This window comes from Engystomops pustulosus, chromosome 2 (genome assembly GCF_040894005.1).
Source record: "Engystomops pustulosus chromosome 2, aEngPut4.maternal, whole genome shotgun sequence".
Classification (NCBI taxonomy): Eukaryota; Metazoa; Chordata; class Amphibia; order Anura; family Leptodactylidae; genus Engystomops; species Engystomops pustulosus.
Genome location: NC_092412.1, coordinates 191,721,066 through 191,746,485, shown reverse-complemented (window position 1 = coordinate 191,746,485; position 25,420 = coordinate 191,721,066). Strand labels below are relative to the sequence as shown.

Here is a 25,420-nt window from a genome sequence, read left to right as displayed (position 1 = left end):
TCAGTAATAACATTAATTCCCGGCTGTGGGTACAGACATCATGGCAGGGGAACACTTCCAATAGCTCTTTATCCTCTCAACCATGGCACTGTTAGTAGGTGCTGCAGTAACCAAGATATCCACTGATAGGGCTCATGCTCCCTACCGTATTTTGGGCTAAGAGCTAACGGCACATAATGAAACTAGCTTCTGCCCTCATCGGCTGGACTGACAACAGCACACAGCCCATTCCCTGCGGCTCGGATATTTCACATGGCAGTGTGATATAGCTTTAACGTTAAGAGCAGAACCAAACTGCAAAATATGACCTGGACAGGTACCAATTAGGGTAACCTGGTCACAAAAGGCGTAAACAGGATGTGACAAGTGCTGGATTATAAATCTGCTTGTATAAGCAGTGTTGGCCCAGGTTTTGCTCCCCACACAATTGGGACCTATATAAATTTGATACAGCATATGAAGAACATAGATACTTACCTGGCTAAGGTTGAGGGGCTGCACTCCATTTACCATGCGGTGGGAACGATAGTTTGTTTGCGAGATGCAACTACTGGATGATTGTCCACTAGAAGATGTTGAAGTTTTTAGTTTGCCAGAAGTGCCTAGGACACCTGAAAAGAGAACATTGGAAAACTTTCAGACCCCAGGTGCAAAGCTAGTGCATCTCTGCTTACACATTATAAAAACTATTGAAGTAACATACCAATATACAAGTATTAATAGTTATGCGCCGCTTTCTTGATATGTGAAGAAATGCCTTTTACCTCACCAGCTGCCATTTCTCTCCATAAAATGACAGGAGATTGAGGGACATGTGATTCTAATCTTCCATGACCATTCGGTCTCATCACTGTAACTCCCCTGTACACAAGATATGCGTTTTCCTATGACTCAGTTTATCAATCCACTTCTCCCTGCCCTAATGCAGTACAAGGGAGTGATATTAATGAGAATTAATACTGTCTAAGGTCCTGGAAGGTAAGGCATGTGCAGAGTGGTCATGGACAGGTATGGCCACCTCCTGACAGGTTATGGAAACTGATAAGGTAAGACATTTCTTACCAGGGAGCTTCACATATCAAGAAAGTGGCAAAGAACATTTAATAGATTCATTATGTTAAAGTCACCTAATATCCTGACCCCAACACATCAAAAAAACTTGAAGTTACATGGTAAACCCCTTTCAGGATATAAAGATAGTAATCCTATATTAATTGTAGCTTTTTTAAAATACATTTTTAGCATTCAAACCATTGCTTTAATAAAAACGGCAAGTAAAAAGACTTTAAGAATCAATATAACATATCTTAAACATATTTAAAATAGTAAAAAAATAAATAAATTGCAACTCACCTGACAAGTGGTTGTCCAGACTACAGTCATGAGGCTGAGTCTTTAATGGTGGGACAATAATGGTACGGGAACTAGAGTTGTGTGCGTGTGGTCCTCTGCCACCTGGAACTTCAAAAACTCCATTTACTCCATTAAGAGTAGAAAGCTGGTCGGCCAAATATGGGCTGCTGACAGAGGAGTCTGAATCCGGAGAGTCATTGACCGTCACATAGCTGATCACGTTAGACCGCATCTTCATGCCGGTGCTTTAAAATGGGAAATTAAAGTATTTAATATTGTGACTTTTTATGTAAAATGATATATTGTCATTCAGTGGAAGACTGTAGCAAAACAGCACAAGGAGTTGTGGCTCCAGTGTATGAGAATTTCAACATGAGGCATGTACTCTGAACTAACCCTGCCACACTTACCTTACTGGCTTGTACTTGCTGTCCTCTTCTTCATCCGTATCACTGCGGATAGTAATAACACTCACAGGGGGGCTGGGGGTATCCGGGATCACTATGGGCTGTCGCTGCTCTTGGAGTGGCAGAAGAGGGTTGTATGAAGTGGACGCATGGAGGGGGCTGCTTCCAACTATTGAATACACTTGGGATGGGATGACGTCTAAAGCAGAAAGGGTCCTGTAAAATGGTGACAGACATGATTAGATAAAACTTAAGTGCCATCGACTTCATTCTAGGTTGCCAAACTTAAAGCAGATGCCAGTATGCACTGATGTATTATATGATATATATGTAGGCATCACAATGACTTTCAGAGAGAAACTGACCCCAAGCCATCTTCTGTTAATATATGTTGACGAGCAGAGTAACAGCGTTTGTGTCTAATGCTACATGAGAAGAGGAGAGCCAGAGCTCAGTGCTAAAGCAAGGATCATTAGTGACAGCCTGTCTTATAGTGCAGGGAGGGGGCAACTCCAGTGGGGGCAATTTAGATGCAGTGCAATTGATGCAAAGATGAAGTGAAGTGCAATTTGGTTGCAGCTCTGATGTTAAAAGGGAAGAGGATAAATGACAAAAGTTCATCAGAAAGTTCTACACTTTTGCCTTTCAACAACATATGATAAGTCCATACTAGAGACTGGACAGTCTATAAGGTCACTTTAGACCATTTTCTGCTCTCACTGCAGGACAGGTATCTGTCAAAGAGTTAATTGCTTCAGATTTATTTTCGGTCATTGTGGGACACTGTAGTTGTAAAATCATTTATGTTGTATAACACTTTAAAGAGTCATTGCCTACAACTTTACTTTTAATTTTTGGATCAATCCCCACTTTAAAATCACCAACCAATTGAAAGTCTCTGGAACTTGTGAAAATAGCCAAGTGCTATTTTGGGGGTTATGGGGGTTATTTGGAAATGGAATAGAGCTGCAGTATTAATACATGACTCCATTCACATGGGGGAAGCATCACGTGATCATCATGTGACTTTTCGGTTGTTGCCTTTTCCATGCTGCTGTTTCAGCAAGCCACCATATGCTGTTGGGTGACATGTTTTGTGACCGGTCACATGAAAAATGAAATAAACACGACAATGGATTTGTAGTAAAGCAGCCCTTACTTGGCATTATTCTGTGCTTGCTGCGGCTTGTTTTTCTTTGCCGACACGTTTCCATTTTGCTGCTGTCGAACAACATGAGCAACCCCAACGTTTAGAGGCTGAGCGGCAGCTAAGGTCACGTGGTTGGCAAGTAATGACGGCTGCTGCATCAGTGCGCTATACTGGTTCCCATGGGAATGTGCATTTCTAATATAGGAAAGATAAGCAGACTGAATACACGCAATCTACTGGCTTATAGATTAATAATTTTTGTACATGTGAAACGCCTACACCTTGTCCTGTGAAACTCAAAATAAAAGTTAGCACCTAATCCACTGTACTGATCCACAATGTAAGAAGGAATAACTGATCTCAGTTACCTCTGACTTGTAGCATTTTGAAGGATTGGTAATTTTAATATGTTGTTCTAAGGGAAGTAACAGTGGGTTACATACAAGATAGGTTCCGTTTGTTCTTAAGTTGAGTTTGTATGCAAGTCGGAACTGTATACTTTATCATTGTAACCCCAGCCAAATTTTTTTTGGTCTCTGTGACAATTGGATTTTAAAAATGTTGGGTTGTCATAAGAACCAGGATTAACAATAAAGCTTAATTGCAGATGCCTGTGATAACTGTTACAGCTGATCATTGTAGCCTAGGGCTAAAGTACAGTAAATTACCAATTACCAGAGGTCCGTGTGTAACTAGGGGGCGTCTGTAAGTCGGGTGTTCTTAAGTAGGGGACCGCCTGTACATTAATGCTATTGGTACCTAGCACTTGTAGTACAGGTGGATGGCGGCTGGTTGTCGTGTATGCATACGTACAAAACAGCCAGGCAATTACTTCACCAATACGTGTGAGGAGACTTAAAGGTGTTAAACCAGGTTTTTAAATTCGATCACCAATCCTTGGTCAGCACCACGTCCACATCGCGGGCCAGTAACGTGGAAATAGAAATTAAATGGAGCGGGTAAAATTAGAAAACTTTGAAATATACTTTATTAAAGTAAAGCAGATTCTATGCATCTTTTATCTGCTCTTCTTCCTGCAGTCAGCAGTGTGTCTGAAAAACTTCTGAGGTCCGTTTACTCCAGATAGATAAGAAATCTAATTGTTAACTCTTTCCACAACTAGAGAATATTGATGATTGATCTCTGTAAGGATATTAGACTATTCGGTGAAGAATGTGTTAAGCCTTTAGGAACATTATCAGGATTATTCATCTCTCAGTGGAATAAGGGACAGAAAGTTGATTTTCACAAACTGCTTGAAGGAAATCTACCTTCATGATAAACCAAGGACACTTACTCATAGATCCAGGCACCATGTCTGTGGTTAGCTTATATCTGGTATTCCTGGCCTCCTTCCTTCTAAAATAAACTTTTAAAATTGTGCTTATGAAGGGCTCAGGCGGGTGTTTGCAGAGCCCTTCAATGTTGTGTTGCAATGAGAGCAGGCAATTGGGCAAGGCATGTTCTGCTTAATGTAACAGGCTGTGAATCTGCAACATGGGGAAGCTCTAGTAACACCCACTAGCCCTTCATGTTCATTTGCATAACTTTAAAGGTTAATTTTAGAAGGAAGGAGGCCATGGATAACAAATAGGTTTAGTATGCTTGTTCTTGTTAGTAGATTTCATTGAAATATGGAAAGGGGAAAAAGAAGAACACAAATATATTTCTTTAATAATGAATATTACAAAGTATACCATTATCATCACACTACTGACATTTTGTTAAAAGCTGAGTGCCCCCACCCACTTTATCATTCTAATACAGATGTCAGGAAACATACCTCCAGTCTGTGAGCTGCTGGTTACTTCCAATAGTCTCAGGAATTACGGTTGTTGGCTGAACGGAGTTGTGAAGGGCGACTCCTGGAAGCTGCTGCCATGTCGATGGCAGCAGGATCTGCTGTGTTCCACCAGGCCATGCCTGCTGGAAAACACAAGGAAGGGGGTGAGAAAGAAAAATGTCTTAGTACAGATTAAAACAAAGTATGGCGCTTTATGTCGGTCTTAAAGGCATAGGATAATCATCTTGCAGAGAAAACACGGAGCAAATCAGTTTATGAAGCAGGATGTGCTGCACAGAAAGGTGTGACCAACCTAGCACCTACGATGTAGATGTATGAAGAAGATGTATGGTCAGCCACGGATTCATCTTCCTAATGAACCTCAATAAGCCTGGAATTTGCTAAAATCAATGACCACGGGCTGGACAGAAATTAATGAACCACATATAAGCTGTCACCATAGGACACACACAACCTAAAATAATGTTGCTGATGAAGACACTTAAAGCCATCCGTAATATTGCATTAGTACGTGTTTAAGGAGCTACTGGAAAATCACTTGAGAATCTATTTATGGCGCCCTACAATTAAGCAGCTAGGCCTTTGGTGTTGCTATGAACTCACTGTCAAGGAAACAACCTGGAATCTTATTATACATGATATCATTGTGTCTTAAAATATTTCCACATATCATCGGCGATAAATTAAGACTGAAGTGTTGTGGTCACCATGACTGCCGTCACAATCAGGGACATAATATGTTCCTATTTTATAAAATAATTCCTTGTAAAGGTTTATTTTTTAATATAGTGTATTATGTTATAAAGTATATATAAAATATATATATATATATATCTCAGAGCCTATGAAGAGGCTAATGATGATTGTGTATTTATACCCAATAGGTATAAGGCCGAAGAAAAAATTCCCTTGTACTGCAGATGGATGTGGCTGTATAGGAAAGGACTAAAGGTCTATACAAAGGAACTTTACATCTGTGTGGTGTCAAAAATGAAAAATAAGGATAAGACACAAGGGCCATTATTATCACAGACCCTATTCACTCACTGATGAAAGTAGGTTTGTGATAAAAATAGATCAGGTTGTTTTGTGGCCATAACATCTTTGCCAGCATTTTTAAGTCCGTAGAGGACAGCAGAGCTGTGCCGTGGCTAAATTGGGAAATATGACCATTATGCCTCATGCACACAACCACGTGTAATTCCCTGGCTTCAAGCACGTTCCACAAACGTGGGCAGAAGTAGGCCCCACTCTATAATTTGAGGCTGGTGGATGGAGGAATGTGCACCATATAATTCAAATGTGTTATGAATTTGCTGCCTTTTGTGCAGTAGCTCCCGGCGCACAGATACATTCATGTGAATGAGGCCTAACTTGCAATCTTTCCCAAAACACTTGCAATGGCCTATACTGACCCTTACTGTTAACACATTTACAGTTCTTTTCAAACCTAGATATAAATTTGGTTTTAAAACCCTGTCTTTTTTCCCCTCATTTTCTTTAATTAATTATGGGGTCAGCCATTATGTCAAACGATCTGTGAATAGATCTATTGTTAATGGTGGATCCCATGTTACCTATATATAAAGTTTCACCTTTTCCTGTCACACTAGCCGAGATGTTGATCAGAGAAGTGTCAGCCTACTGAGAGATGTAGCAGCCAGGGGAAATTTGTATTGTACATTACTGAATGTATTTGTTTTTTAATGAAATATTTCTTTTATGTGACTTGTTGTACAACAAGAATTCTTTCCCCAACAGATGAGAAATGTGTCGTGTAATCTGCAATACCTTTCCATTCATAGCTGTATTGCTGGAGAAATGATCATTCTAGAAATACCATATTCTGCTTTGGTTGGCACAAGACCAAGTAGTGCAGCACATCCCATACATACATTACTTCTGCAAGTGACATATCCCCCGCCTTCCAATACACTCTTCCTGATCAGTAACTTAAAGCAGAAAGAAAAAAAATAAACTAAAATCTGAAGGGAGAAAATCAAAGTTTAATAAAAAAAACAGTTAAACCACACCATGCTTCTTTTCAATAAGCCAACACCTGCACAAGACAAAGCGTATAGTTTAATACAAAGCAAGAACTAACATTCCCAAATGTGATGCAGAGATCTGGCGTTCCAAGCGACGAACTGCTTTGACAAAGGAAGGACAAAATATGCAAAGCTCTGCAATGGAGTAATGCAAACTTAGGCAAAGCAGTAAAAAAAGGCAACCGAATCCATTGGCAAGCTGGCTGCTAAACTAAAGGTGAGCTGCAGTTAGATTACTAGGCAGCAAGAAAATCTTTGGAATGCACAGTGACAAGTACAGGAGTGACAGAACCATGGTCCTGCACATTTAGGCAACTCCACTCCACAAGCTTACAGGCCTTCATTGAGAATTTCAGATTAAAAAAAAAAACAAAAAACTTATTTTTATTTTCTTTGGTGCATTCTACATTAGCTATAGTAATATAAAAGATGTGTAAAATACCAATTATTTCATAGGGAAGAATGCAAACACATCATTCATATACTAAACGGGAATCAGTCAGCAGTTTTGGCAATACAGAGTAGCAGACAGTGTTAGATAGCAGCCCTGGAGATCTGTGTAACCTTATCTTTGGTGGTGTTAGTAGCAGCAGGACTATGAAAATGCAGTTATATTCCACAATTGGTGCTGGATTCAGAGCATTGATGTGTGAAATCTCTTTGCTGAACACTGCACCGTCCCTACCCAACTGCTGCATCAAATGGAGGGGCTGTGCAGCCTTTAAATTAAGAAGTCCTACACAGGAGTCACCAGAGCGCTCCAAATCCCTCTCCAAACCTCGAATATAAAAGGCATTTTTCACAGTCCTGCTGCAACTAACAGCAAACACAAAGATACGCTTACACATATCTGAAGGACTGCTACCCAACACTAAATTAGCTAACATGTACCCTTTAGGATCAATCCTGATTGCCCCCTCAATCAAAACAGCTGTTTTACAGATATAACTTAAAAACAACAACAGGTCAGCTCCCCGCTAGCCTGTACAAGCCTAGCACATATTAGTTGACAGGTCTATCCCAAACACCTGCAAAACTCGCTGCAATAGGTAAAAACATGGCTTAGTTTTTTTAACAGTAAAACAGACGCTGGTAATGAGGGAGCATTGTAAAATTTCAGGATGGTTCACTTTATCAGTCTGATGATTTTAATGAGGGCAAAAGAACATGATATAAAAACAAATGTCATCTTCTAAGGATCTGGAATAAACATGAACTCTTCTACCAATATGACTGACAGCAGAATGCACTTGAAAACGAAGGAGGAAAAAAAAAACTTAATGATATGCCGTCAATGGTGAAGGATGTGACTGATTAGTCAAGCATTACTTGACCAGGTCACACTTCATTAACAAATCATGACTCACTGGAAGGAATGAGATCCATATTGACTTAATACTTAATCAGCCCAGAAGTCGTCATCTGAACGTCACCTGTATATGCCATGTAATCAGCTTGGGTTATAGAGGTCAATTTGGATGGTGGAGTTTCAAAACCAGGAAAAAAAAAAGCTAGAATAAATCCCAAACATTTGCTTTGTCCGAACCTAAGTTGAGCTCACCTTTAAGTTCAAACAAGAATTTCAGCATCTGTGGAAAAGCAATATCATTGAGGGTACAGAACGAGCTCTTATCGATTTGGTTAATGGCTACGCATAGTTTTTTTGGGGGGTTTTCTTGGTTAAAGCCATTATTAGATCCCTGTATAGATAAGAAGCCTTCAATGTTGGAGGTGTCAGCAGCACACTGCTCTTCAGGCAATTGCAAGGTTAATTTCCAAACAAGCAAGTAAATAAAATGCAAGTAGAATTTCACTTCTGCATGCAAAGAAGCGACTCCCAGTATGCCGCACTCCGGAACAGTATGAAGGACCTGGTTCAGAATCTGCTCAATGGTAGTAGGTGTATAACAATGTATTAAAGGTTAACAGGGTCTTCAACACCTCTCTCCCACCAGACCCAACACTGGCAGTAGCGCTGCTGGATGCTAGATTGACATCGTCAAGGCAACAGTCCAATAGCAGAGCCACTCCTTTCCTAAATTAACTCTCTCCTCAAATTAATTGTGCTTGAAGTTTTATAAAACTTATGCAAGGAAGCGTTAAACTGGTCACTTCAAGGCATGGTTTCCCATACTTCATGTAACGCTAACCCAGAAATAAGTATGGTCACCTCTCACCCTCCCATTTATTGTGCATAAGCAAATTATTGTAAAAATGTAAGTGACCAATAAGTCTAGATTATAGTCTATATTATACAAAATTGTCACAAACTAGTATAGCTTTAATTCATTCCAGCCTGTAAGAATTCTGATCCATTCAGACATACACCCTGACAGTGACTATACGGCTGGAGTTTACTTGGTGTATTAGTACTCTAATGGAAACTTTCAGAAAAAATGGATTGGAGTAGGAAAGATAACCAAAAAAAAAAAAAGGGGAAAAGCTGCTTTATAGGAAGCAAAACCGCAATTTAGCCCCTCATTGGAACTGCTGCTTTAAAGAAAAGCCAGGCTGAAACATAAGAGGCAGACAGCACCGTGGCAATCATTTGGGAAAGGAAATAACATGGAAAAATAAAAAAAGAGGAGACATTAAGAACGAGTCGCTTAGAATGTTGCAAGAACACAGCCACAAGATGGAGCTCATGCTTCCATGCTCTTCTGATACGTTCTACGGTAAGAGGAAAGGAAAACAGAGAAATACATATATAAGAAGGAGACTGTTAGTGTTACACAATCAAGTGAAACAAAATTACCAGTACAGCAGCAGTCTGTTCAACTAAGGCCGGCCGCCCGGCTGCGCAGTTCAGGGTAAAGGGGACCGCATACTGCGGCGTGATGGTGGCTACGTGTGGATGAAGAGTTGTTACCATTAGTGGGGTACAGCTTCCCTGAAATGTAGATTAGGAGGTGAGTGAAACAGTGTTCTTATAGCAGGATATAGGCTTTAACAGTACCATGAGAACTGTCATGTGGAACGCACGGAGTGTGGAAAAGGGCCTTTTCCGGAAATATATCAAAAGTCAGTAAGAGCTTGCTCATGTGGATTATATGTCTCTCCGCTTCCTTATTTAAGCATTTGCAAGTATAATACCAAACTCATTTAAGTTAAATTCACATGGAGGATTTCAGCACGGAATGGAAAATCCATGCAAAAACCCCTTGCCAATTGTAGTCAGTGGGAGGTCTTTTTAAATGCGTTAACCACACCCCCTAATTCCTAGTGGTATCTGGCTGGATTCATATGCACATGACTATATTCAGGGGCAGAGAGCTAACCACACAAATTGTGGCTTGCTCATGGCTCCCATAGAGGTCTATTGTGCACAGCCATGGTTAGGTGAGACATGGTGCCGAGGGGCTATGCTGCAAAGTATAAAGCAAGTCCAATCACGCCTGTATTGAAGCGTGGCTGCTCAGTTCCTATGGACATGCGGTGCTCACCCACCCATATCCGCCTGTGCAATACAGGTTGCAAACGTCCACGTGTTTGCGCCCTGTGCATGCTACCATGTGCATGAGGCCTATAAATTTGCATCACATGACAAAGCAGCAGCTTTGGACACAGATTTTCCACCTGAAAATGTGTGTCAAATACAGACTTAAAAATACACATAAAAGAAGAAATATGTTTGTACAAACTGCAAGTATCACTGGCTATGCCATGGTAGCCATTTCTTTCATGTAGTAATTGTTTTACAAAGATAATATATTATCTTTACAATTTGCTATCAACCATCAGCTAGAAACATAAAAATAAAAGTTATTATGTAACTTTATAAGAGTTAGGCCACTTCATATCTGTGTTGGAGGTTTCTTTACTCCCATTGTAGAAATGGATTAAGGAAACTAAATATTAATGGTAAACGGGTGGCTTTCCCTTCCTGGAAATCGATCAGGAACAGGAACAGGACGCATAATGGTTGCTTCTAGCACACTTCCGTTACAGCAGGAAATAAAATGACATGAATTTACATGAGGGGATATTAGGAACCACTGAACACAGATGTGAACTGAATTATATTTTTTTTTTATAAAGGTATCAAAAGTAAAACACATCTGGTAATTGATGTTGCCCTTTATGATAGCAGGATATGATGGAGGGGAGTAGGTTTTGCTCTCTGATAAATGTATAAAATGTAAAGCTGGATTTCTGATAAATACTGTACTAAACACCAGTTTTACCAAAGGATAAGTGATCATGTCACATATCAGCATGTGATATAGGGAAGTACTGTGCGGTTGTTGATGGGTAGCTGAAGAAACCAGAGATAAGTTTCAGATGCTGTGAATTTTTTTAAAGGGATAATATGTAATTGTATCCATAATAAAACTATATTAGAGACTTAATATTAGGTAATGCATTTATAGATTCAGAGGTTTCATAAAACCCATACAAGTCAATTGAATATAATCAATTTAATAATATTCCTTAAAAAGAACCTGTTACCACATTTTATTTTTTACAAATACAGGTTCCCATGGAGCCCTATTAACTGACAGACACCCTTCTTTTAGTTGAAAATTGTTTCCTTCAGATCTTCATAAAATCAGAGTTATAAACTTTCCTGGTATCCAAGGATATCTAGAACGAGTCGAGATGGGCATGGTCTCCTCGGGCTGAATCCAGCAACTCATTCCCATCCCAGCTGAGAAGCATGCAGCAGTAATGTCATGTAACCAGGGTTACATCATCTCAGTCTCCTAACATTAGCAAACTGTACACCATGCATATATCTAAAGGACCTGAGATGATGTCACCCTGGTCACATGACATTAGGCCATCTACGTGGTCCACACATGCAGATCATAATTAGTCAGATGAGTGTACACATCAGACAACTGTCTGGTTCCACCAAAACTGGCAGGCTTTCCGTTGGCCAGGTTCCGTTAGACATTCCGTTATTAATAGGGAATATGAAATATGCTATTCCATGATATGAAATATAAATATACTATTAATAACAGAAAGTTCATTGAAGGTGCATTGAAGTCTATGGGGAACAGAAGGTGAACTGGGCCTTTCGTAAAGGGAAACACATGGTAAAAGTTCAAGTTCATAAACGGATAGAATTTGCTTTTATGTTAGTGGCATGTGGTAGTTGATAATTGGAAAGTTTCCTAATTTATTGTGACATGTGGTACTAACATTGAATTCTGTTCTATATGCCTCTAGATGTAATATGACAGACCCTTTGTATATAGATCTAAAGATACCATGCACACTACCATTTCAGTTTTTCATATGTAAAAAGAAAGTAAATGCATGAATTCGAGTGTCCACTATCAAGCACCCGTCTGTTTTTAGCTTCAGTTTACGGTTAGATTATTTTCCACTGATAGAGAGCTGACTGATTTAAGTGGGCAAAGTCTATACTGAAAAACACAAAAAAAAACAAATTTGCGCTTATTTTTACCTAGAAACTACTTCTGTCAAATAAATGTATAATCTTGAGTAAGAACTTTACACAGAAAAATTTGTATCATGTAATACAATGAGTACATATGGTTAGTCCAGCACAGATCAAGGAGTGAGGGGACCAAACAGATAGATTAAACAAATGCACAGACAATTCTGTTCTTGGACATACAAATATACATATGTTTATAAATGTGCATATAAATATATGTATAATATAACAGAGCTATAGGCATAGGAGCCTGCCAGAGACGAATCCTCGCTAGGGGCCTGTACATACACATAAAGATAAGACCCAATAAAAAGGGTAGAAGGGATGGTCCCCAAATGGGAGAAAAATGACGGCATATCAGAGCACAATGATGAAGTTTAATATGTGGGCTATACAAAAAAAAAATTAAAAAAAAACCTACAGGACATCTGTTAGACAGGTTTATAGATAAACCTCTAAAAATATTATAAAAATCTAGCAAAACCGTCATGTATTTGAAACAATGACAGTCCATGTCATATGACGCCCAGGATTATTACATCGGGGTACTCACTGTCCATTGTGCATATTGTTTGTGGCATGTGGTAAAATATCCAGAACAAGTTTCCTTACTTTCTATGCAATTTTTCATTTAAAAACAATGTCATAGACAACCCTCTGCACTGCTGATCCCTGAATATTGAGATATACACCAAAAATACATTTGATATTATTCTTTGGTTAATATCATCTCATCAATCTTACACAACATTTCAAGTTTTCTGCTAGCAGTCACTTAACATAAATACATTATCTATAATAATAATATTAATAATAATAAAATGAGCATTATTATTAATATTGCCGAAGATGAGTCCAGAGGCTGCAGAGGGAGTAACTTCAGTCACCCCCATATTAGGTTCTACAGCAAATAGAAATTTAAGGTGTCAGATTAAATATAATAATCTCATCTTTCAGATACAGGCAGTTAAAGACATTAGTTAAAGTTCGAAATTTGAACTACAGATGAAGAACCATTTGTTTAGTTTAACCATCTCCAGTCCTGTAGATTACAGAACCACAATCCTGATACAATCTGAAAGATTCTTATTTTTAATAGGACACCAAAATCATTATTTTCAGTGTGATCGAACCAGAGTAGTGACACTCCCCTTGCAGCCTCTAAACTTGACTCATCGCAGGCAATACAAAACTCCACCTTATTTGCATTTGACTTTGGAGTAGGTTTTTGATCGGTTTTCGATCTCAAGAACAATTCATACTCTACATGAGGGAGCAGATAGGTTAATGGGGTAAAATCCGGTGACAGGTTCCCTTTAAGACTTCTCCATCACACAATGTGCATGGCATGTAGCAAGGTTTTAAGGGGCTCAATCTGTTCTTCCTTAATAAACTACATGTAACATTTGGGTAGATAGAAGGTCTCTTATACTTTCTAACAGTTTCTTAACCCTCGATAGCATTGATAGTTGATTGCATCTAATAAACAGCTTTCATTATTCCTTCTCCAATAATTTACCATGTCATGAGGCTGGAATGAAAAGAAACTATATTGAGAATGTAACAAATGTCCTCCACCTGCACCATTACTGTACGCTATTATTGGCATCCTGTGCGGCGGCTGATTCATAGGACTGGATTCGGTTTCCAGGAGTCTGTTTTCTGAGGTCATGTTTCCATTATAAACTCAATGAAACACAACTTATTCCAGGCATTTTTTTTTTCCTCTCTCTACAAAAGCGGCCTGATGTATTTTTAGACAAATTGCTTGCCGAAATCAATGGCGGTGCGTAAGCTGTGATCACTTTTCAGACGGGCACAATTAGCTTGAGGAGAGTGGATGCTGGGCAGTGAAATGGCTCGTTTTAGGACGTGGCTGGGAACAGGACTTTAAAAAAAGATAAATGGCTTTTCACAAAGGAAAGTCTTTATCTGGTAATGGAATGATTTCCTGTACACAAAATACATCACTGTCACCGCCCTGATGAAAGCGACCTCAAACAGCGATCGCAGCCTGGAACGTGTTACACATAGTGCCCTAAAATGGTCAACTCTCCAGCTGTAATAGGAAGGCAGCTTTGCTAAACACCAATGTGTATGTATATATTATATAGCGTGGTAAATGGAGCCTGCACCATCTGTGTAGACAGCAGATTCCACAATTCACATGTTATATTCCCTTTCCGTGCACATTTGTTAGGGAACTTTTCATGGATTTCTCTGAATATTGTTATAGAGTTTATTTCAGAGCCAAACGCTCTTCCACATGTGCAATAGAGAAACCAGAAATTTTGCTTGTGATCCACTGAATTAACCAAAGCCAAATCCATATTTTATTCCTGAAATCACAGGCACACCCCGGCTGCTTTTTCCAGCGAGGACATCAGTAATGAAAAGTATGCCAGAAATTCTGGAGTTGTGACTCACGCACCACTGGGTGAAGGAACTTTTTTTATTGCTTAAAGACAAGACTTTGTACAAGGTAATCAGGGCAGCATATTATGGAACAGGAGGAGCCAAGAACTGTGGGAAAAGATTCTATTTAACATGTATTTGATCAATTTATCTCTGCTTTTTCGTTACTTGGTAGTCCATTGGGTTGCCTTAACAGTTCTAAGGGCCACCCATTGGACTCCTAAAGCCCATAAAGAACAGATGTTTAAATGAATAAAATAAAATGTATAAAATAACTTTCTCTACAGATCTATGACCTGTATCTAGCTGTTCCTGCGCTATACCATACAGATTCTAGACATGTGCTATGCCCTTTAACTCAAGACCCAGTGCAAAGCTCTATGGCCGAACAGTGGAAGCTATATAACACAAGTAACTGAACTGGTCCTATAAATAAGTGAGGATTGAAGATACTTTAAAACGTAACATTTGTCAGCAAGATACTCCACCGCTAAGCACAAAAAGCTTCAGGAAACATTAATGTAAAGGGTAACACTGTGATAATACAGTAATGTAACCACATGGACTGGAAGGGTTTATGTCAGCAACATGGTTTTAGCTAAATATGAAATATACATGCACAAACACAAGGAGTGAGCCAGAGGATGAGAAAATAGTATAATCCTTAACCAAGAAGACGTCACATCTCATTCCACTCGTCACCTATCTATAGATGGGGCAACTGTACCAGTTCTATAGGAAAAATGCTACAAGAAGTTCACATTGCCAAAAAAATTACCTGTGTCAGGACCCCTGACTGAATCTGGAGAGGCTGAGCGGCAGGAGCTTGGGGTACAATGGGAACAGAACTGTCCATCCGAACTGGAAAACCGGAATGCTTGGCGGTGGCTTGCAGCCCAGCAGCTTGGGATACAAATAAGACAATTTCTAAAGTAATACATAAATACTTTAAAAGATTTCCTAATAGTCGATAGATAGAACTGCAATTTTTGAAATGTTGGTCTGAGCTGGGAAAAGCAGATTTTCCAGACTGACATAATGCAAGCGGAATTACTGCAATGAATCCAGTTATTAGACTTCTCACCATGACTGGATGTTCCTAGTTAGTGGGAGATACTACGTATTACAAGCATATGGAATTCATTGAAACAATTCCATAGTGGATAAACTTAAGTATTCAACTACAGCTAGGGGTGCACAGAAATAGGTGGTCTCCCTAAATGGAAGGACATGTCTCATGTCAGGGGATAAGGCCATATTCGCCAGTGTATTTATGAGATAATTTGTGGAATGGTGGCACGGAGGAAAGAACACTAAAAACCAGAGAGCAGGATACCTTGAAAAGCTGGGGGGCAAACTATGAAAGTTTGCTGGAATGGATCTGTTTGGGTGCAAAGCTGGGTTGCTCCGGGCTGGAGAGAAACTCCTTGCTGAGTGACGCCAGTCACTGGGGCAGCAGATGGTGGGTAAAGCGCTGACTGATAGTTCAACAATGACACATCAGAGTTTGCCAGGGAGAGGGTAGCTGTAGCAGATGAGCTGGAAGCCAGTACACTTGCCTAAAGGCAAAAGAAAGGATAAGAATAACAGTAACTTTCCAGAACCAATCAAACTTTAGTAACGGCTGCTGGATATGAGCAGCTGTAAGGTCTACAATAAATACATCAGATTATCATTGGCACACACAGGACTTCAGGAAGAGTTTCCCTAGATCTTTGTAGGCCTTTGTTTTCCATACAGAGATCCAGCTGGTTTAACTAGTCTTAAAAGCACCGATTCACAGGAGGAGGAACAAGACCCTAGTGACCTCCATAGGTAGCAACCATGTAAGCCAAATCCCTTACACAAGAGCTAGGGACATAACAGACAAATTACAGACACCCTGTAGACAGCACTGTTAGGCCGCGTTCACACTTGCCGTTTGAATTGCAGCTACAATCCGTTCAGAATGTGTGAACATAACACTGAACACCCTGTTAACACAAGTTAAAGGATTGTAAAACCAATTCAAACACTATGTGTGAACATGGCCTAAGAGTTCTTGCTAGTCAGTAAACCGCAAGGGTCTGATACCTTTGGCACAACTCCTAAAAGGTGCCCTCCTTGTGGAGGTAAAGCATGTTTAGAGTCTTACAAGACATATTAATAATTATAATGAAACTACATAGACTTCAGCCCAGTTTACACAAGGATCTGGGCTTTCTGTTACAATATGTTTACGCAAAGTGGTCTGAAACTAAAAAGGGAAAGTAAATAGAAGGTGATGAGATCACTGTCCATTACACATCCGTTCTTAATGGTGTGGTGGGGGCGGGTATGGGAGATGCTGGCTGGCTGGTAGATAATTGCTAACAAAATGATAGGATATACTTGAAAGAGAGACATACCTGGTTGTGCACAGTGTTTAACTGGTTATTGAAGCTCATTGTTAGATTTGTGCTTGTGTTAGGAGCCACGTGAGTGGTGAAAGGACTCTTAATCTGGTTCACTGTATCATACATATTGTTCCTTCTTTTACAGATCTCCATGTTCTGAAAACATGACTTTACACTGTGGAACAAAAAACAGAAACCAAGGTTAATTCAGGAAAGGAACGATTTAACCCAAAATTACCAAAAAAAAAACCAAAACCCAGTATTGAAAGGGCACCACACTGCTTAAATGTGTAACAAAGAATATGCCATCATAAGGGTCCAGTAAGCCTTATCCTAACTTGGTAAAGTAGACTATTAGCCCACTGACATCCTGTCCCCTATAGATGGGAGGGTTACCTGTATCAGGCTAATTACAAGACTGTATTAGTAATGGCAGCACAGCTTCTTTGGGCTGTAACAAGGATTCATCAGTTATAATGAAAAAGGAACGTAGGCACCAGAGCAGATGCATTGCGCCAAAACTTTGACGCAATCTATTGGTTCTGGCACTTCTGTCCAACTAAACTTGGTAAAGTGACCTCTTACCATCGCAAAGAAATAATGGAGAGGTGCGTACAGATGCAAGGTCATCTCTGCAGGCAATAATAATGCGGAGCAAGTGGCTAGAAGTGACCTTATCAGGTGGAACAGGGGTCTTGGAGCACGAGTCCCAAGGGAAAAGTTATCAATCACTTCTGAAAACCTTTTTCTTCCTATGAAGTAGTTGGTTAATAGGCAACTCACCCTAACAGTGTATTACTACGTTAGCACAAGTGTTACAACATATATCACTTTCATTCTCTTTATATAAGTCTCATCTAAAAGACTGATTTTCTGCTACCTGTCATGTAGTCCTGTGTCGGGCCTTAAAGGACACCTGTCATCAGGTCTGTGTCACTTGTCCTGTCACTACTACCTGTTGGAGCAGCTCACAAGGATCCCATCCCAGCCTTTATCTAGTTATTTCATACATTATTCATTGTAAAATCACATATTTTTTATCAAGTAAATGAGGCTGGTCACATGGTCAGAGGCAGTGATGTCACCCCTGTTACCCCTCCCCTCTCCTCCCCCTGCTCATGTCTGTGTGTAATGTATAGTAAAGAATTGCTGGTATCTGTGCTGCATCTGCTGACATGCTTCATCCTCCTAATATACAGGTGAGAGACACAGACATCAGCTACACATGAATCTGACATATTCTGCTGTAACATGGCTGCCTGGAGCTGCTGTATCTCTCCTAAACACACACACACATGCACACACAGGCTGCAGGGGGCGAGGCCACCAGCACCAGGAAGCACATCATTATACAGCCTCACAACATTATACAGGCTGTCAGTCATGCACTGGGGGTGTGGCTGTGCCTCCCACTCATGAATAGAGTGGACAGCTTGAATATGCTAATGCTTCATTGGACATTTCACAGGTCATTTGCATACAGCTTTAGGACCTCATTGCTTAGGTTTACAGGCATGTAGAGGGACAATGAAGGGATAGAGGCAATGCTCTCTAATGGCAGTTTATGAAAATATATTTAGTTTAGGGGGGTTATTTTGCATGACGGGTTCTCTTTAAAGCAGAGCAGAAGTTGGATCAGGCATAATGCGTCATCCATAGAAAAGAGCTGGCATTTTCCTGGAAGTACCCTCATACTGCACATGTGCGTGTGTGCTGGGAATGCTCCTACTTACTGGTTACTGTGTGGGAAATCCAGCAGATGATTCATAGTAACAAAAGGGTGATGTAAGGTTTTCATTGGAGTGATCCTCTTATCTGCATCAATAGTCAACATTTTCTTCAGCAGATCTATGTACTCTCTTCTGTCTGCCTTCTCTGCCAACATATCTGTGCCTTCTAGGTCAGTCGACATATTCACCTATTAAAAGGAAGAATAGGTAACAGGAAAGTAGAGAAAAGTAATCCAGCATGGGGGAATCATATCGTAGAATAGCAATGGGCTGTGATTCGAGTTGTACCTAAGGGCCCTAAGGGGTCAGTCCATGAATCACAGACTGCGCAGTCCTTTTTCATGGACCCAACACACTGCTGGGGATGGTATCACAGCGATATAGGATGCAAGGAGTCCCCCTCCCCCCAAGCATCAGAGTTATCATTTACAACAGGGAAGAAGGGGCTCCTTGCATCATAGATAGATATAATACAAGGAGTCCTAACTCTGGTAGTCTGAAACTGTCCTAAGGCCAAGATTTTACAGAGCCCATGACTACAGTCAGCAAGTCCCTCATCTCCTAGTGCAGTCATAGGTGAACTACGTAATACAAGTCACAATACGATTGCAAACATTACTAGGACAAGCAGCCGTATTGTTCTACTCTCATTAAGCCGCATGAGCTAGGACTACTTGTTCACTATTTCTGCTCTTGACAGCGTTATGAACAACTACCCTATAAGGCTAATTGGGTCCTTATCTGTATCTCACCTGTGCCATGTCATCTAAACAGTTGAAGATGTACTTGCGAGCCTCCTTAGATTTTATTCCAGTTTCCATTTCATGCTCTTCCGGTGTCTACATAGGAGAAACACAGTAAATGACAGCAAATTCCAATGTATTGTAAAATTATTACTGTGTAATAGTAAACTTCAAGCTCATAAAAGTAAAGGTGAATGAGCTGAAGGTTAGCTCAGGGCTCACATGATACAATAAGAGTTTGGCATCTTATTCCATGGTTTTTGCAAAAATAAAAGGCTGAGGGGCCAATTTACTTTTTTTTCCCCCTTTAAAAGAACCCCAGTCATCAGGTCTGTGTCACTTGTCCTGTCATTACTACATGTTGGAGCACCTCACAAGGATCCATCCCAGCCTTTATCTAGTTATTTCATACATTAATCATTCTAAAATCATCTTTTCTTTATTATGTAAAAGAGTCTGAGAGAGAAAGTGATATCACCCCTCCCCTCTCTTCCCCTGCTCATGTCTGTGTGTAATGTATAGTAAAGCATTGTTAGTGTCTGTGCTTTATATGCTGACATGTTCTGCTGTACACATGTAAGAGACACAGACATCAGCTACACAAGTACCTGACATGTTCTGCTATACACATGTGTGAGACACAGACATCATCTACACCAGTACCGGACATGTTCTGCTATACACATGTAAAATATAGATTCCAGGCACACTGTTATTGTGTCGTATAGAATAATTAATAAATTATTCTATACTACACAATAACAGTGTGCCTAGAATCAATATATTACTGGGGTGAAAAGGGATTGTGTGATTTAAAAGTGACTGATCTAAAGGTGAATAGCGGGGGTTGAAGGCCGAATGGCTATACACTAGGTGGAGGCTGTGACCAATTCATTTCCTACCCTAGGCTTAAACCTCAATAGGTTTTCCCAGTTTTTTGTGGCAACATTAGCTACCTCAGCTTCTATTCTATTATACTTCAGTATAAACGGTATTTGGATATTTGCTTTCTTTCAGCAGAGATCATGCGCTGTACATGCCATCACTGCAGGCAAGCAAATAAGCAAACACCAAGACTAAAGAGACAGAGACAACAGATTTCATGCCATTCTCCGGTCTTGGTTTGTAAATCGCAGATTGTCCCTTTAAATAAGAAGCGGGATGTTGCACATTCTGGAAAGCATCTGCAATAGACACGTGTTATGATGAGGGGGCCATATGCAGTTACATAACTATAATGAAGCACCTTGTGTTATCAGAATGAGCGACCAAGATGACTAATATATCATTTCCTTACATCCATGTGCTCGGCAAGTGCAGATGACATGTATGAATAGATGATCACTTTACCTTTAGCCTCCATAATGGATAGCCCAGATCTGGGTCTCTATTGAAGAATCGAGAAGTCTTTGTTCCAGCACTGAGAAGGTACTCTGCAGGAAGTCCTTGTGTCTGGGAGATGTACCTTATCTGAAACACACAATAACGGCAGCAATTTAACATGTGGTGATGACAGCCTTTCAGAGTCTTACCATAAACGTGAAAGACCTTGCCGAAAACAATTTATAAATATAACAGCGGAAAATGAAAATTTTCAAGATGATGAGAAAAAGGAACGATCATCTGACCGATCAGTAAAATAGAATATAGACAAAAATAATGGCCCAACAAACCCATCATTACAGATTTCACAAGGCACTTTTCCTATTGCCGTGTATCAGCAATAGCTGGTGAAGTTTACCTCATGTTTTTTGTAACGTGTGTGCAAGTGTTGAGGGGAAGGATATTAGGTAATTTTCCATATACATCTATTAAAAAGTTCTGCATCACTTTCATGATATCCTGTCTTTAACCTCTTCGTGCAGACATTTCTGACCATAAAATGGCCACAGATGGAGGGTCATGTGATCTCTGCCTAATCCTTATGATAGCATTCATGAATATAAGGTTAATGTCCTGAAAGGTAGATTGGTCATTGACAGAGATCACATGACCCTTCGTACCCTTTGTGACACCACCAAATCGTGCTATTGGCCTGGGACACTTCAATGATTATATGCTACCCCAGAACGGTGGCCATTTCATACACAGAACTCATATAACATCACTTATGAAAATGACCTAGTATTCCCTGAAACATCAGGAAATAGAGTATTTTATTTTATCTTCTAAGAAAATGTTGGACCTTTGCAACATAAATTGAAATCTTCAACTCAACCTACAAGAATGCAGAGATTTCTACATGGCTAAAAACGGATGTCAGCGTGAAAAAATTGACCTGTTCATAAAAGGGTCTGTAAATAAGAAGTAGCCCCCACTGAAGTGCGGCGAGCAAAACTTTGGGGTTTTACTTGTGATGAGGATTTTAAGTTTGTTTAGAAAGGTTAAAAATCCATCAAAACTCCATTAGTCCAAATGCCACCACGGTGAGGAGAAACTTCATACAAGCTACAGGAAATTTGCTGTATGGATTGAAGAATTTCCCATTTGGAGCAACTCAAATGTTAAGATGTCAGATTCCCTTTAATCAAGATACTTCTTGCTAGGTCATAATAAAATATTTTACATACATGCCCAAATACAGAAACCATCAGTGAATCACATGCGGCATATAAACATTCAGACTATGCAGATACAACAGATAAACTATTCAGCTCGCGTCTGAAGGTACGCTATCAGGAACGCAAAACGTGCTCAAGACAAACAGATGAAAACCCGGCTACAGGCGGTCCCCTACTTAAGGACACCCGACTTACAGACGACTCATAGTTACAGACGGACCCCTCTGCCCCCTGTGACTTCTGGTGAAGCTCTCTGGATGTTACTATAGTCCCTGGTTGCACTGATCAGCTGTAAGGTGTCTGTAATGAAGCTTTATTCATAATCCTTGGTCCCATTACAGCAAAAAAATTTTAACTCCAATTGTCACTGGGCAAAAAAAAAAAAATTTGTCTGGAGCTACAATTATAAAATATACAATTCCGACTTACATACAAATTCAACTTAAGAACAAACCTACAGAACCTATCTTGTACGTAACCCGGGGACTGCCTGTACTTCATGTCCAAAGGGAGCGATTCTAAAATGGATCATTTTATAGGGAAGGGAAACAAGGCATCTCCTCAGGCCTAGCTCTGACTGGTCCTCAGAAGGCAGGCAGACCCTCGCTCTGGGGAAACCACCCATCTAGTGCACTTTATTTTTAACTACTGAACGTTAAGATTTCCTCTGGAAAGTTACTAAGCGCGTCAGTCAGAGGCTGCACAGATATTCATTTTCAGTTTTGGCAGGTAGACGCCAGAAAGCGTTGACAGGTCATCGAGTCCAACGAGTCACTAGCTCCCCGGCCAGCGCAGATGCTGCTTATATAGAGAACTACCGTGTCACAGTCACGATACACAAGGCTGCCATAAATACACAAGACACCTTTATTCCCGGATGACTCTTGTAACATGACTACTTATACCCAAGCCAAAAGATAGACACTGCTTGATCTGCAGCTTCCAACTCCAGAGACCCTTATGGATCAGGAGAATATGGGAGCCAAATTGTATATGTCTGCAGGAGGTGTTGGGCCATGTATTCACCATCTTCAAGACATCTGTGGTCCGATCCACTAATTCTGATGCATGGATATTTATATTACTTCACCTCTGTTTATACCCAGCTGATTCTGATAATTCACGTTTCTCAGTAAATTTTGAGTAAACCTATGCAGGTCGAGCTCTCTCAGATCACATTTTATAATGAATACTCCACAATAGACAATGAACAAGCAGAAAAGGAAGATGGAAAGGACTCAGCATATAATAGCCAGGGTTATAACAGGGCGTAATACTAATAAATATGAGCAGGATGTTTAAAGGTAGTGGTTTTACCTAAGCAAACAGGATACTCCCATGTAATCTTACCAACAATATAGAAACCTCAAACATACTGTAGATGTTGCAGATGGCATTTTCTGTGGTCACTGTAGATCAGCTACATATGAAAGACTCAGGGTACATGTAACACAGCTGTGGTTGTACTTTACTATCAGACAAGGGCTTCAGGTACAGATATAATGTGCAGGTGGCCGTGCAGACACAAGGAACCCTTACAGAATCTAGAGTGCACCTCCCCGCAGCCCCAAATAGGACCGAAATCACTAGGGGAGAAATGCAAATAAGCTTTCTACATAAGAGAGACACCTGTACAGTCACAAAGGGAACGCTCACATTTATGTAAGTGTCTGTACAAAGGTTAAAAGACTAAGCGATGATCAAAAAAAGCATTGGGTCACAGGTGTGTGCCTTATGTTCTGTAGTGCCAAGGACTATTTAAAGGGAAAGAAAGATCCCACAAGATGGAATTTTGATGCATGAATCTCTTCCAGGGGCCTACATTCACTGTGTGAAGAACAACAACTCATGGGATAAATCAGTGAATAAAAATCTACACCTTTTTTGGATACGCAGCTACCCCAATCCTTATTGAGTGGCCCAAAATTTAAATGAGAGTGTTGGCAGAACCCCTACTTAGGATCAATTTGTAATGTGCATCACAAATTCACATGCCCTGGAAAAAACGAAGCAATGCTAAAAAAGGAAAATATTAGGAAATTTCTCCCACATGGAAAGATGCTGCAGTTAAGTTTTAGAGAAATAACATGGACTACATGCAGTCCTCAGGTTAAATACAAGATAGGTTCTTTAGGTTTGTACTTAAAGGGATTTTACCACCAAACAAGTTAAACCCTACCCACAGGATAGTGTCTAACTTGTTGATCGGTGGTGGTCTCAGTGAAGAGGGGGTCCGATGAGGTCCCAGGTAGCTCGGTCAGGCCCCTTGTCGTTCTCAGAGATGAATGAAGTAGATGGTCACGCGGGTCCGTTCTGCTCCATTCATCTCAGGAAGTGACAAGGGGTCTGTCAGAGGACCCCATCGGACCCCCCGTTCTCAAGATCTGTGGGGGTCTCATCACAGAGTTAGGCCCTAACAGCTGATCATTGCCACTGGGGACTAAGGAAAAAAAAATTTAGAGAGCTTCACCAATGGTCAGAGAGGTCAGTGTGTAACTAGGGGTCATCTACAAGATGGGCGTCAGGGACCACCTGTATAAAACGTTACTTTAAAAAAAATAATAATAAAAAAATACCGAAAAACTAAAAAATTCACAAAGAGGCAAAAGCAAACAGCAAGCACTGGAGCTACAGGAATTCCAAAAATACATACAAGCAGTTACAAGCTAAAAAGTTTTACATTTGTTATGGAACAGAACAAAGAAGTGAAAGACCCCAAGAATCATTTTATTCTTAGGGAACATGTGACTTTAATAAACATGTTTTATGAGCGGCGTTTCACCACTGCAATGGCTGGCATCATGTTTTACGATTATCTGCAGGGACTGAACACCTGGGTGGAAAGTTACGCTGTGTGTACGTTTTTCCTCAGGAAATATACTGGAGGTGATCTCATCCATATTCATGAAGACATGATGTAAGAGCACTGGCAGAAGACCAGCTATGCCGTACCAGGGACACCTACACATGGCTGCTTCTCATCAACACGCTCATCAGAGCTGGGGAGTGGGGGATTATAGAGAATCTGCACTCAATACAAGCTCAATTCTCCTGCAGACAATGTTATCACTGGCAATTTAGAAGGATGTAGATTGAAGACTTCATAAAAGAGTCAGCGGCCATCAAACACCATTATGATCTTCCTTGGCCTCTGGAAGTTTGGAAGACGAAGAAGAATAATGTGGATTTGAACCCCAATGTTACTAAAATATATGATCGATACAAAACCTATAATCTGTCCCCTATGATGAAAATACAACTTATTAAAGTACTAGAGTTTTGAATGTAAATGATCACTTTTCAAAACACATTTCAAAACTCAAGGTATTATATTACAACAAGGAAAAAAATTCTACTATTTTCCTTTATCAGTCCTTTATCCTTTATTCAGTCTTGGATTCTCAAAACGGATTGCAGATCAGTG

At 40.1% G+C, this 25,420-nt stretch overlaps 1 protein-coding gene across 4 annotated transcripts in view; it reads right to left on the bottom strand.

Moving 5' to 3' along the window:
- HIPK1 (homeodomain interacting protein kinase 1) overlaps positions 1-25,420 on the bottom strand; it is a 53,913-nt gene that overhangs the window by 6,576 nt on the left and 21,917 nt on the right. Inside the window, exons 4-15 of one of the 4 annotated variants that reach the window (XM_072137646.1) lie at positions 20,786-20,905; positions 19,445-19,531; positions 18,696-18,880; positions 16,975-17,137; positions 15,924-16,146; positions 15,366-15,490; positions 9,518-9,652; positions 4,694-4,833; positions 2,920-3,105; positions 1,764-1,976; positions 1,354-1,598; positions 478-611 (exon numbers count right to left, since the gene is read on the bottom strand). In XM_072137646.1, coding sequence (XP_071993747.1) covers positions 478-611; positions 1,354-1,598; positions 1,764-1,976; positions 2,920-3,105; positions 4,694-4,833; positions 9,518-9,652; positions 15,366-15,490; positions 15,924-16,146; positions 16,975-17,137; positions 18,696-18,880; positions 19,445-19,531; positions 20,786-20,905 — 1,956 coding nt within the window. Of the gene's footprint in view, positions 1-477; positions 612-1,353; positions 1,599-1,763; positions 1,977-2,919; positions 3,106-4,693; positions 4,837-9,517; positions 9,653-15,365; positions 15,491-15,923; positions 16,147-16,974; positions 17,138-18,695; positions 18,881-19,444; positions 19,532-20,785; positions 20,906-25,420 lie in introns of all 4 variants that reach the window. The other 3 variants (XM_072137645.1, XM_072137648.1, XM_072137647.1) reach the window with 3 other exon arrangements.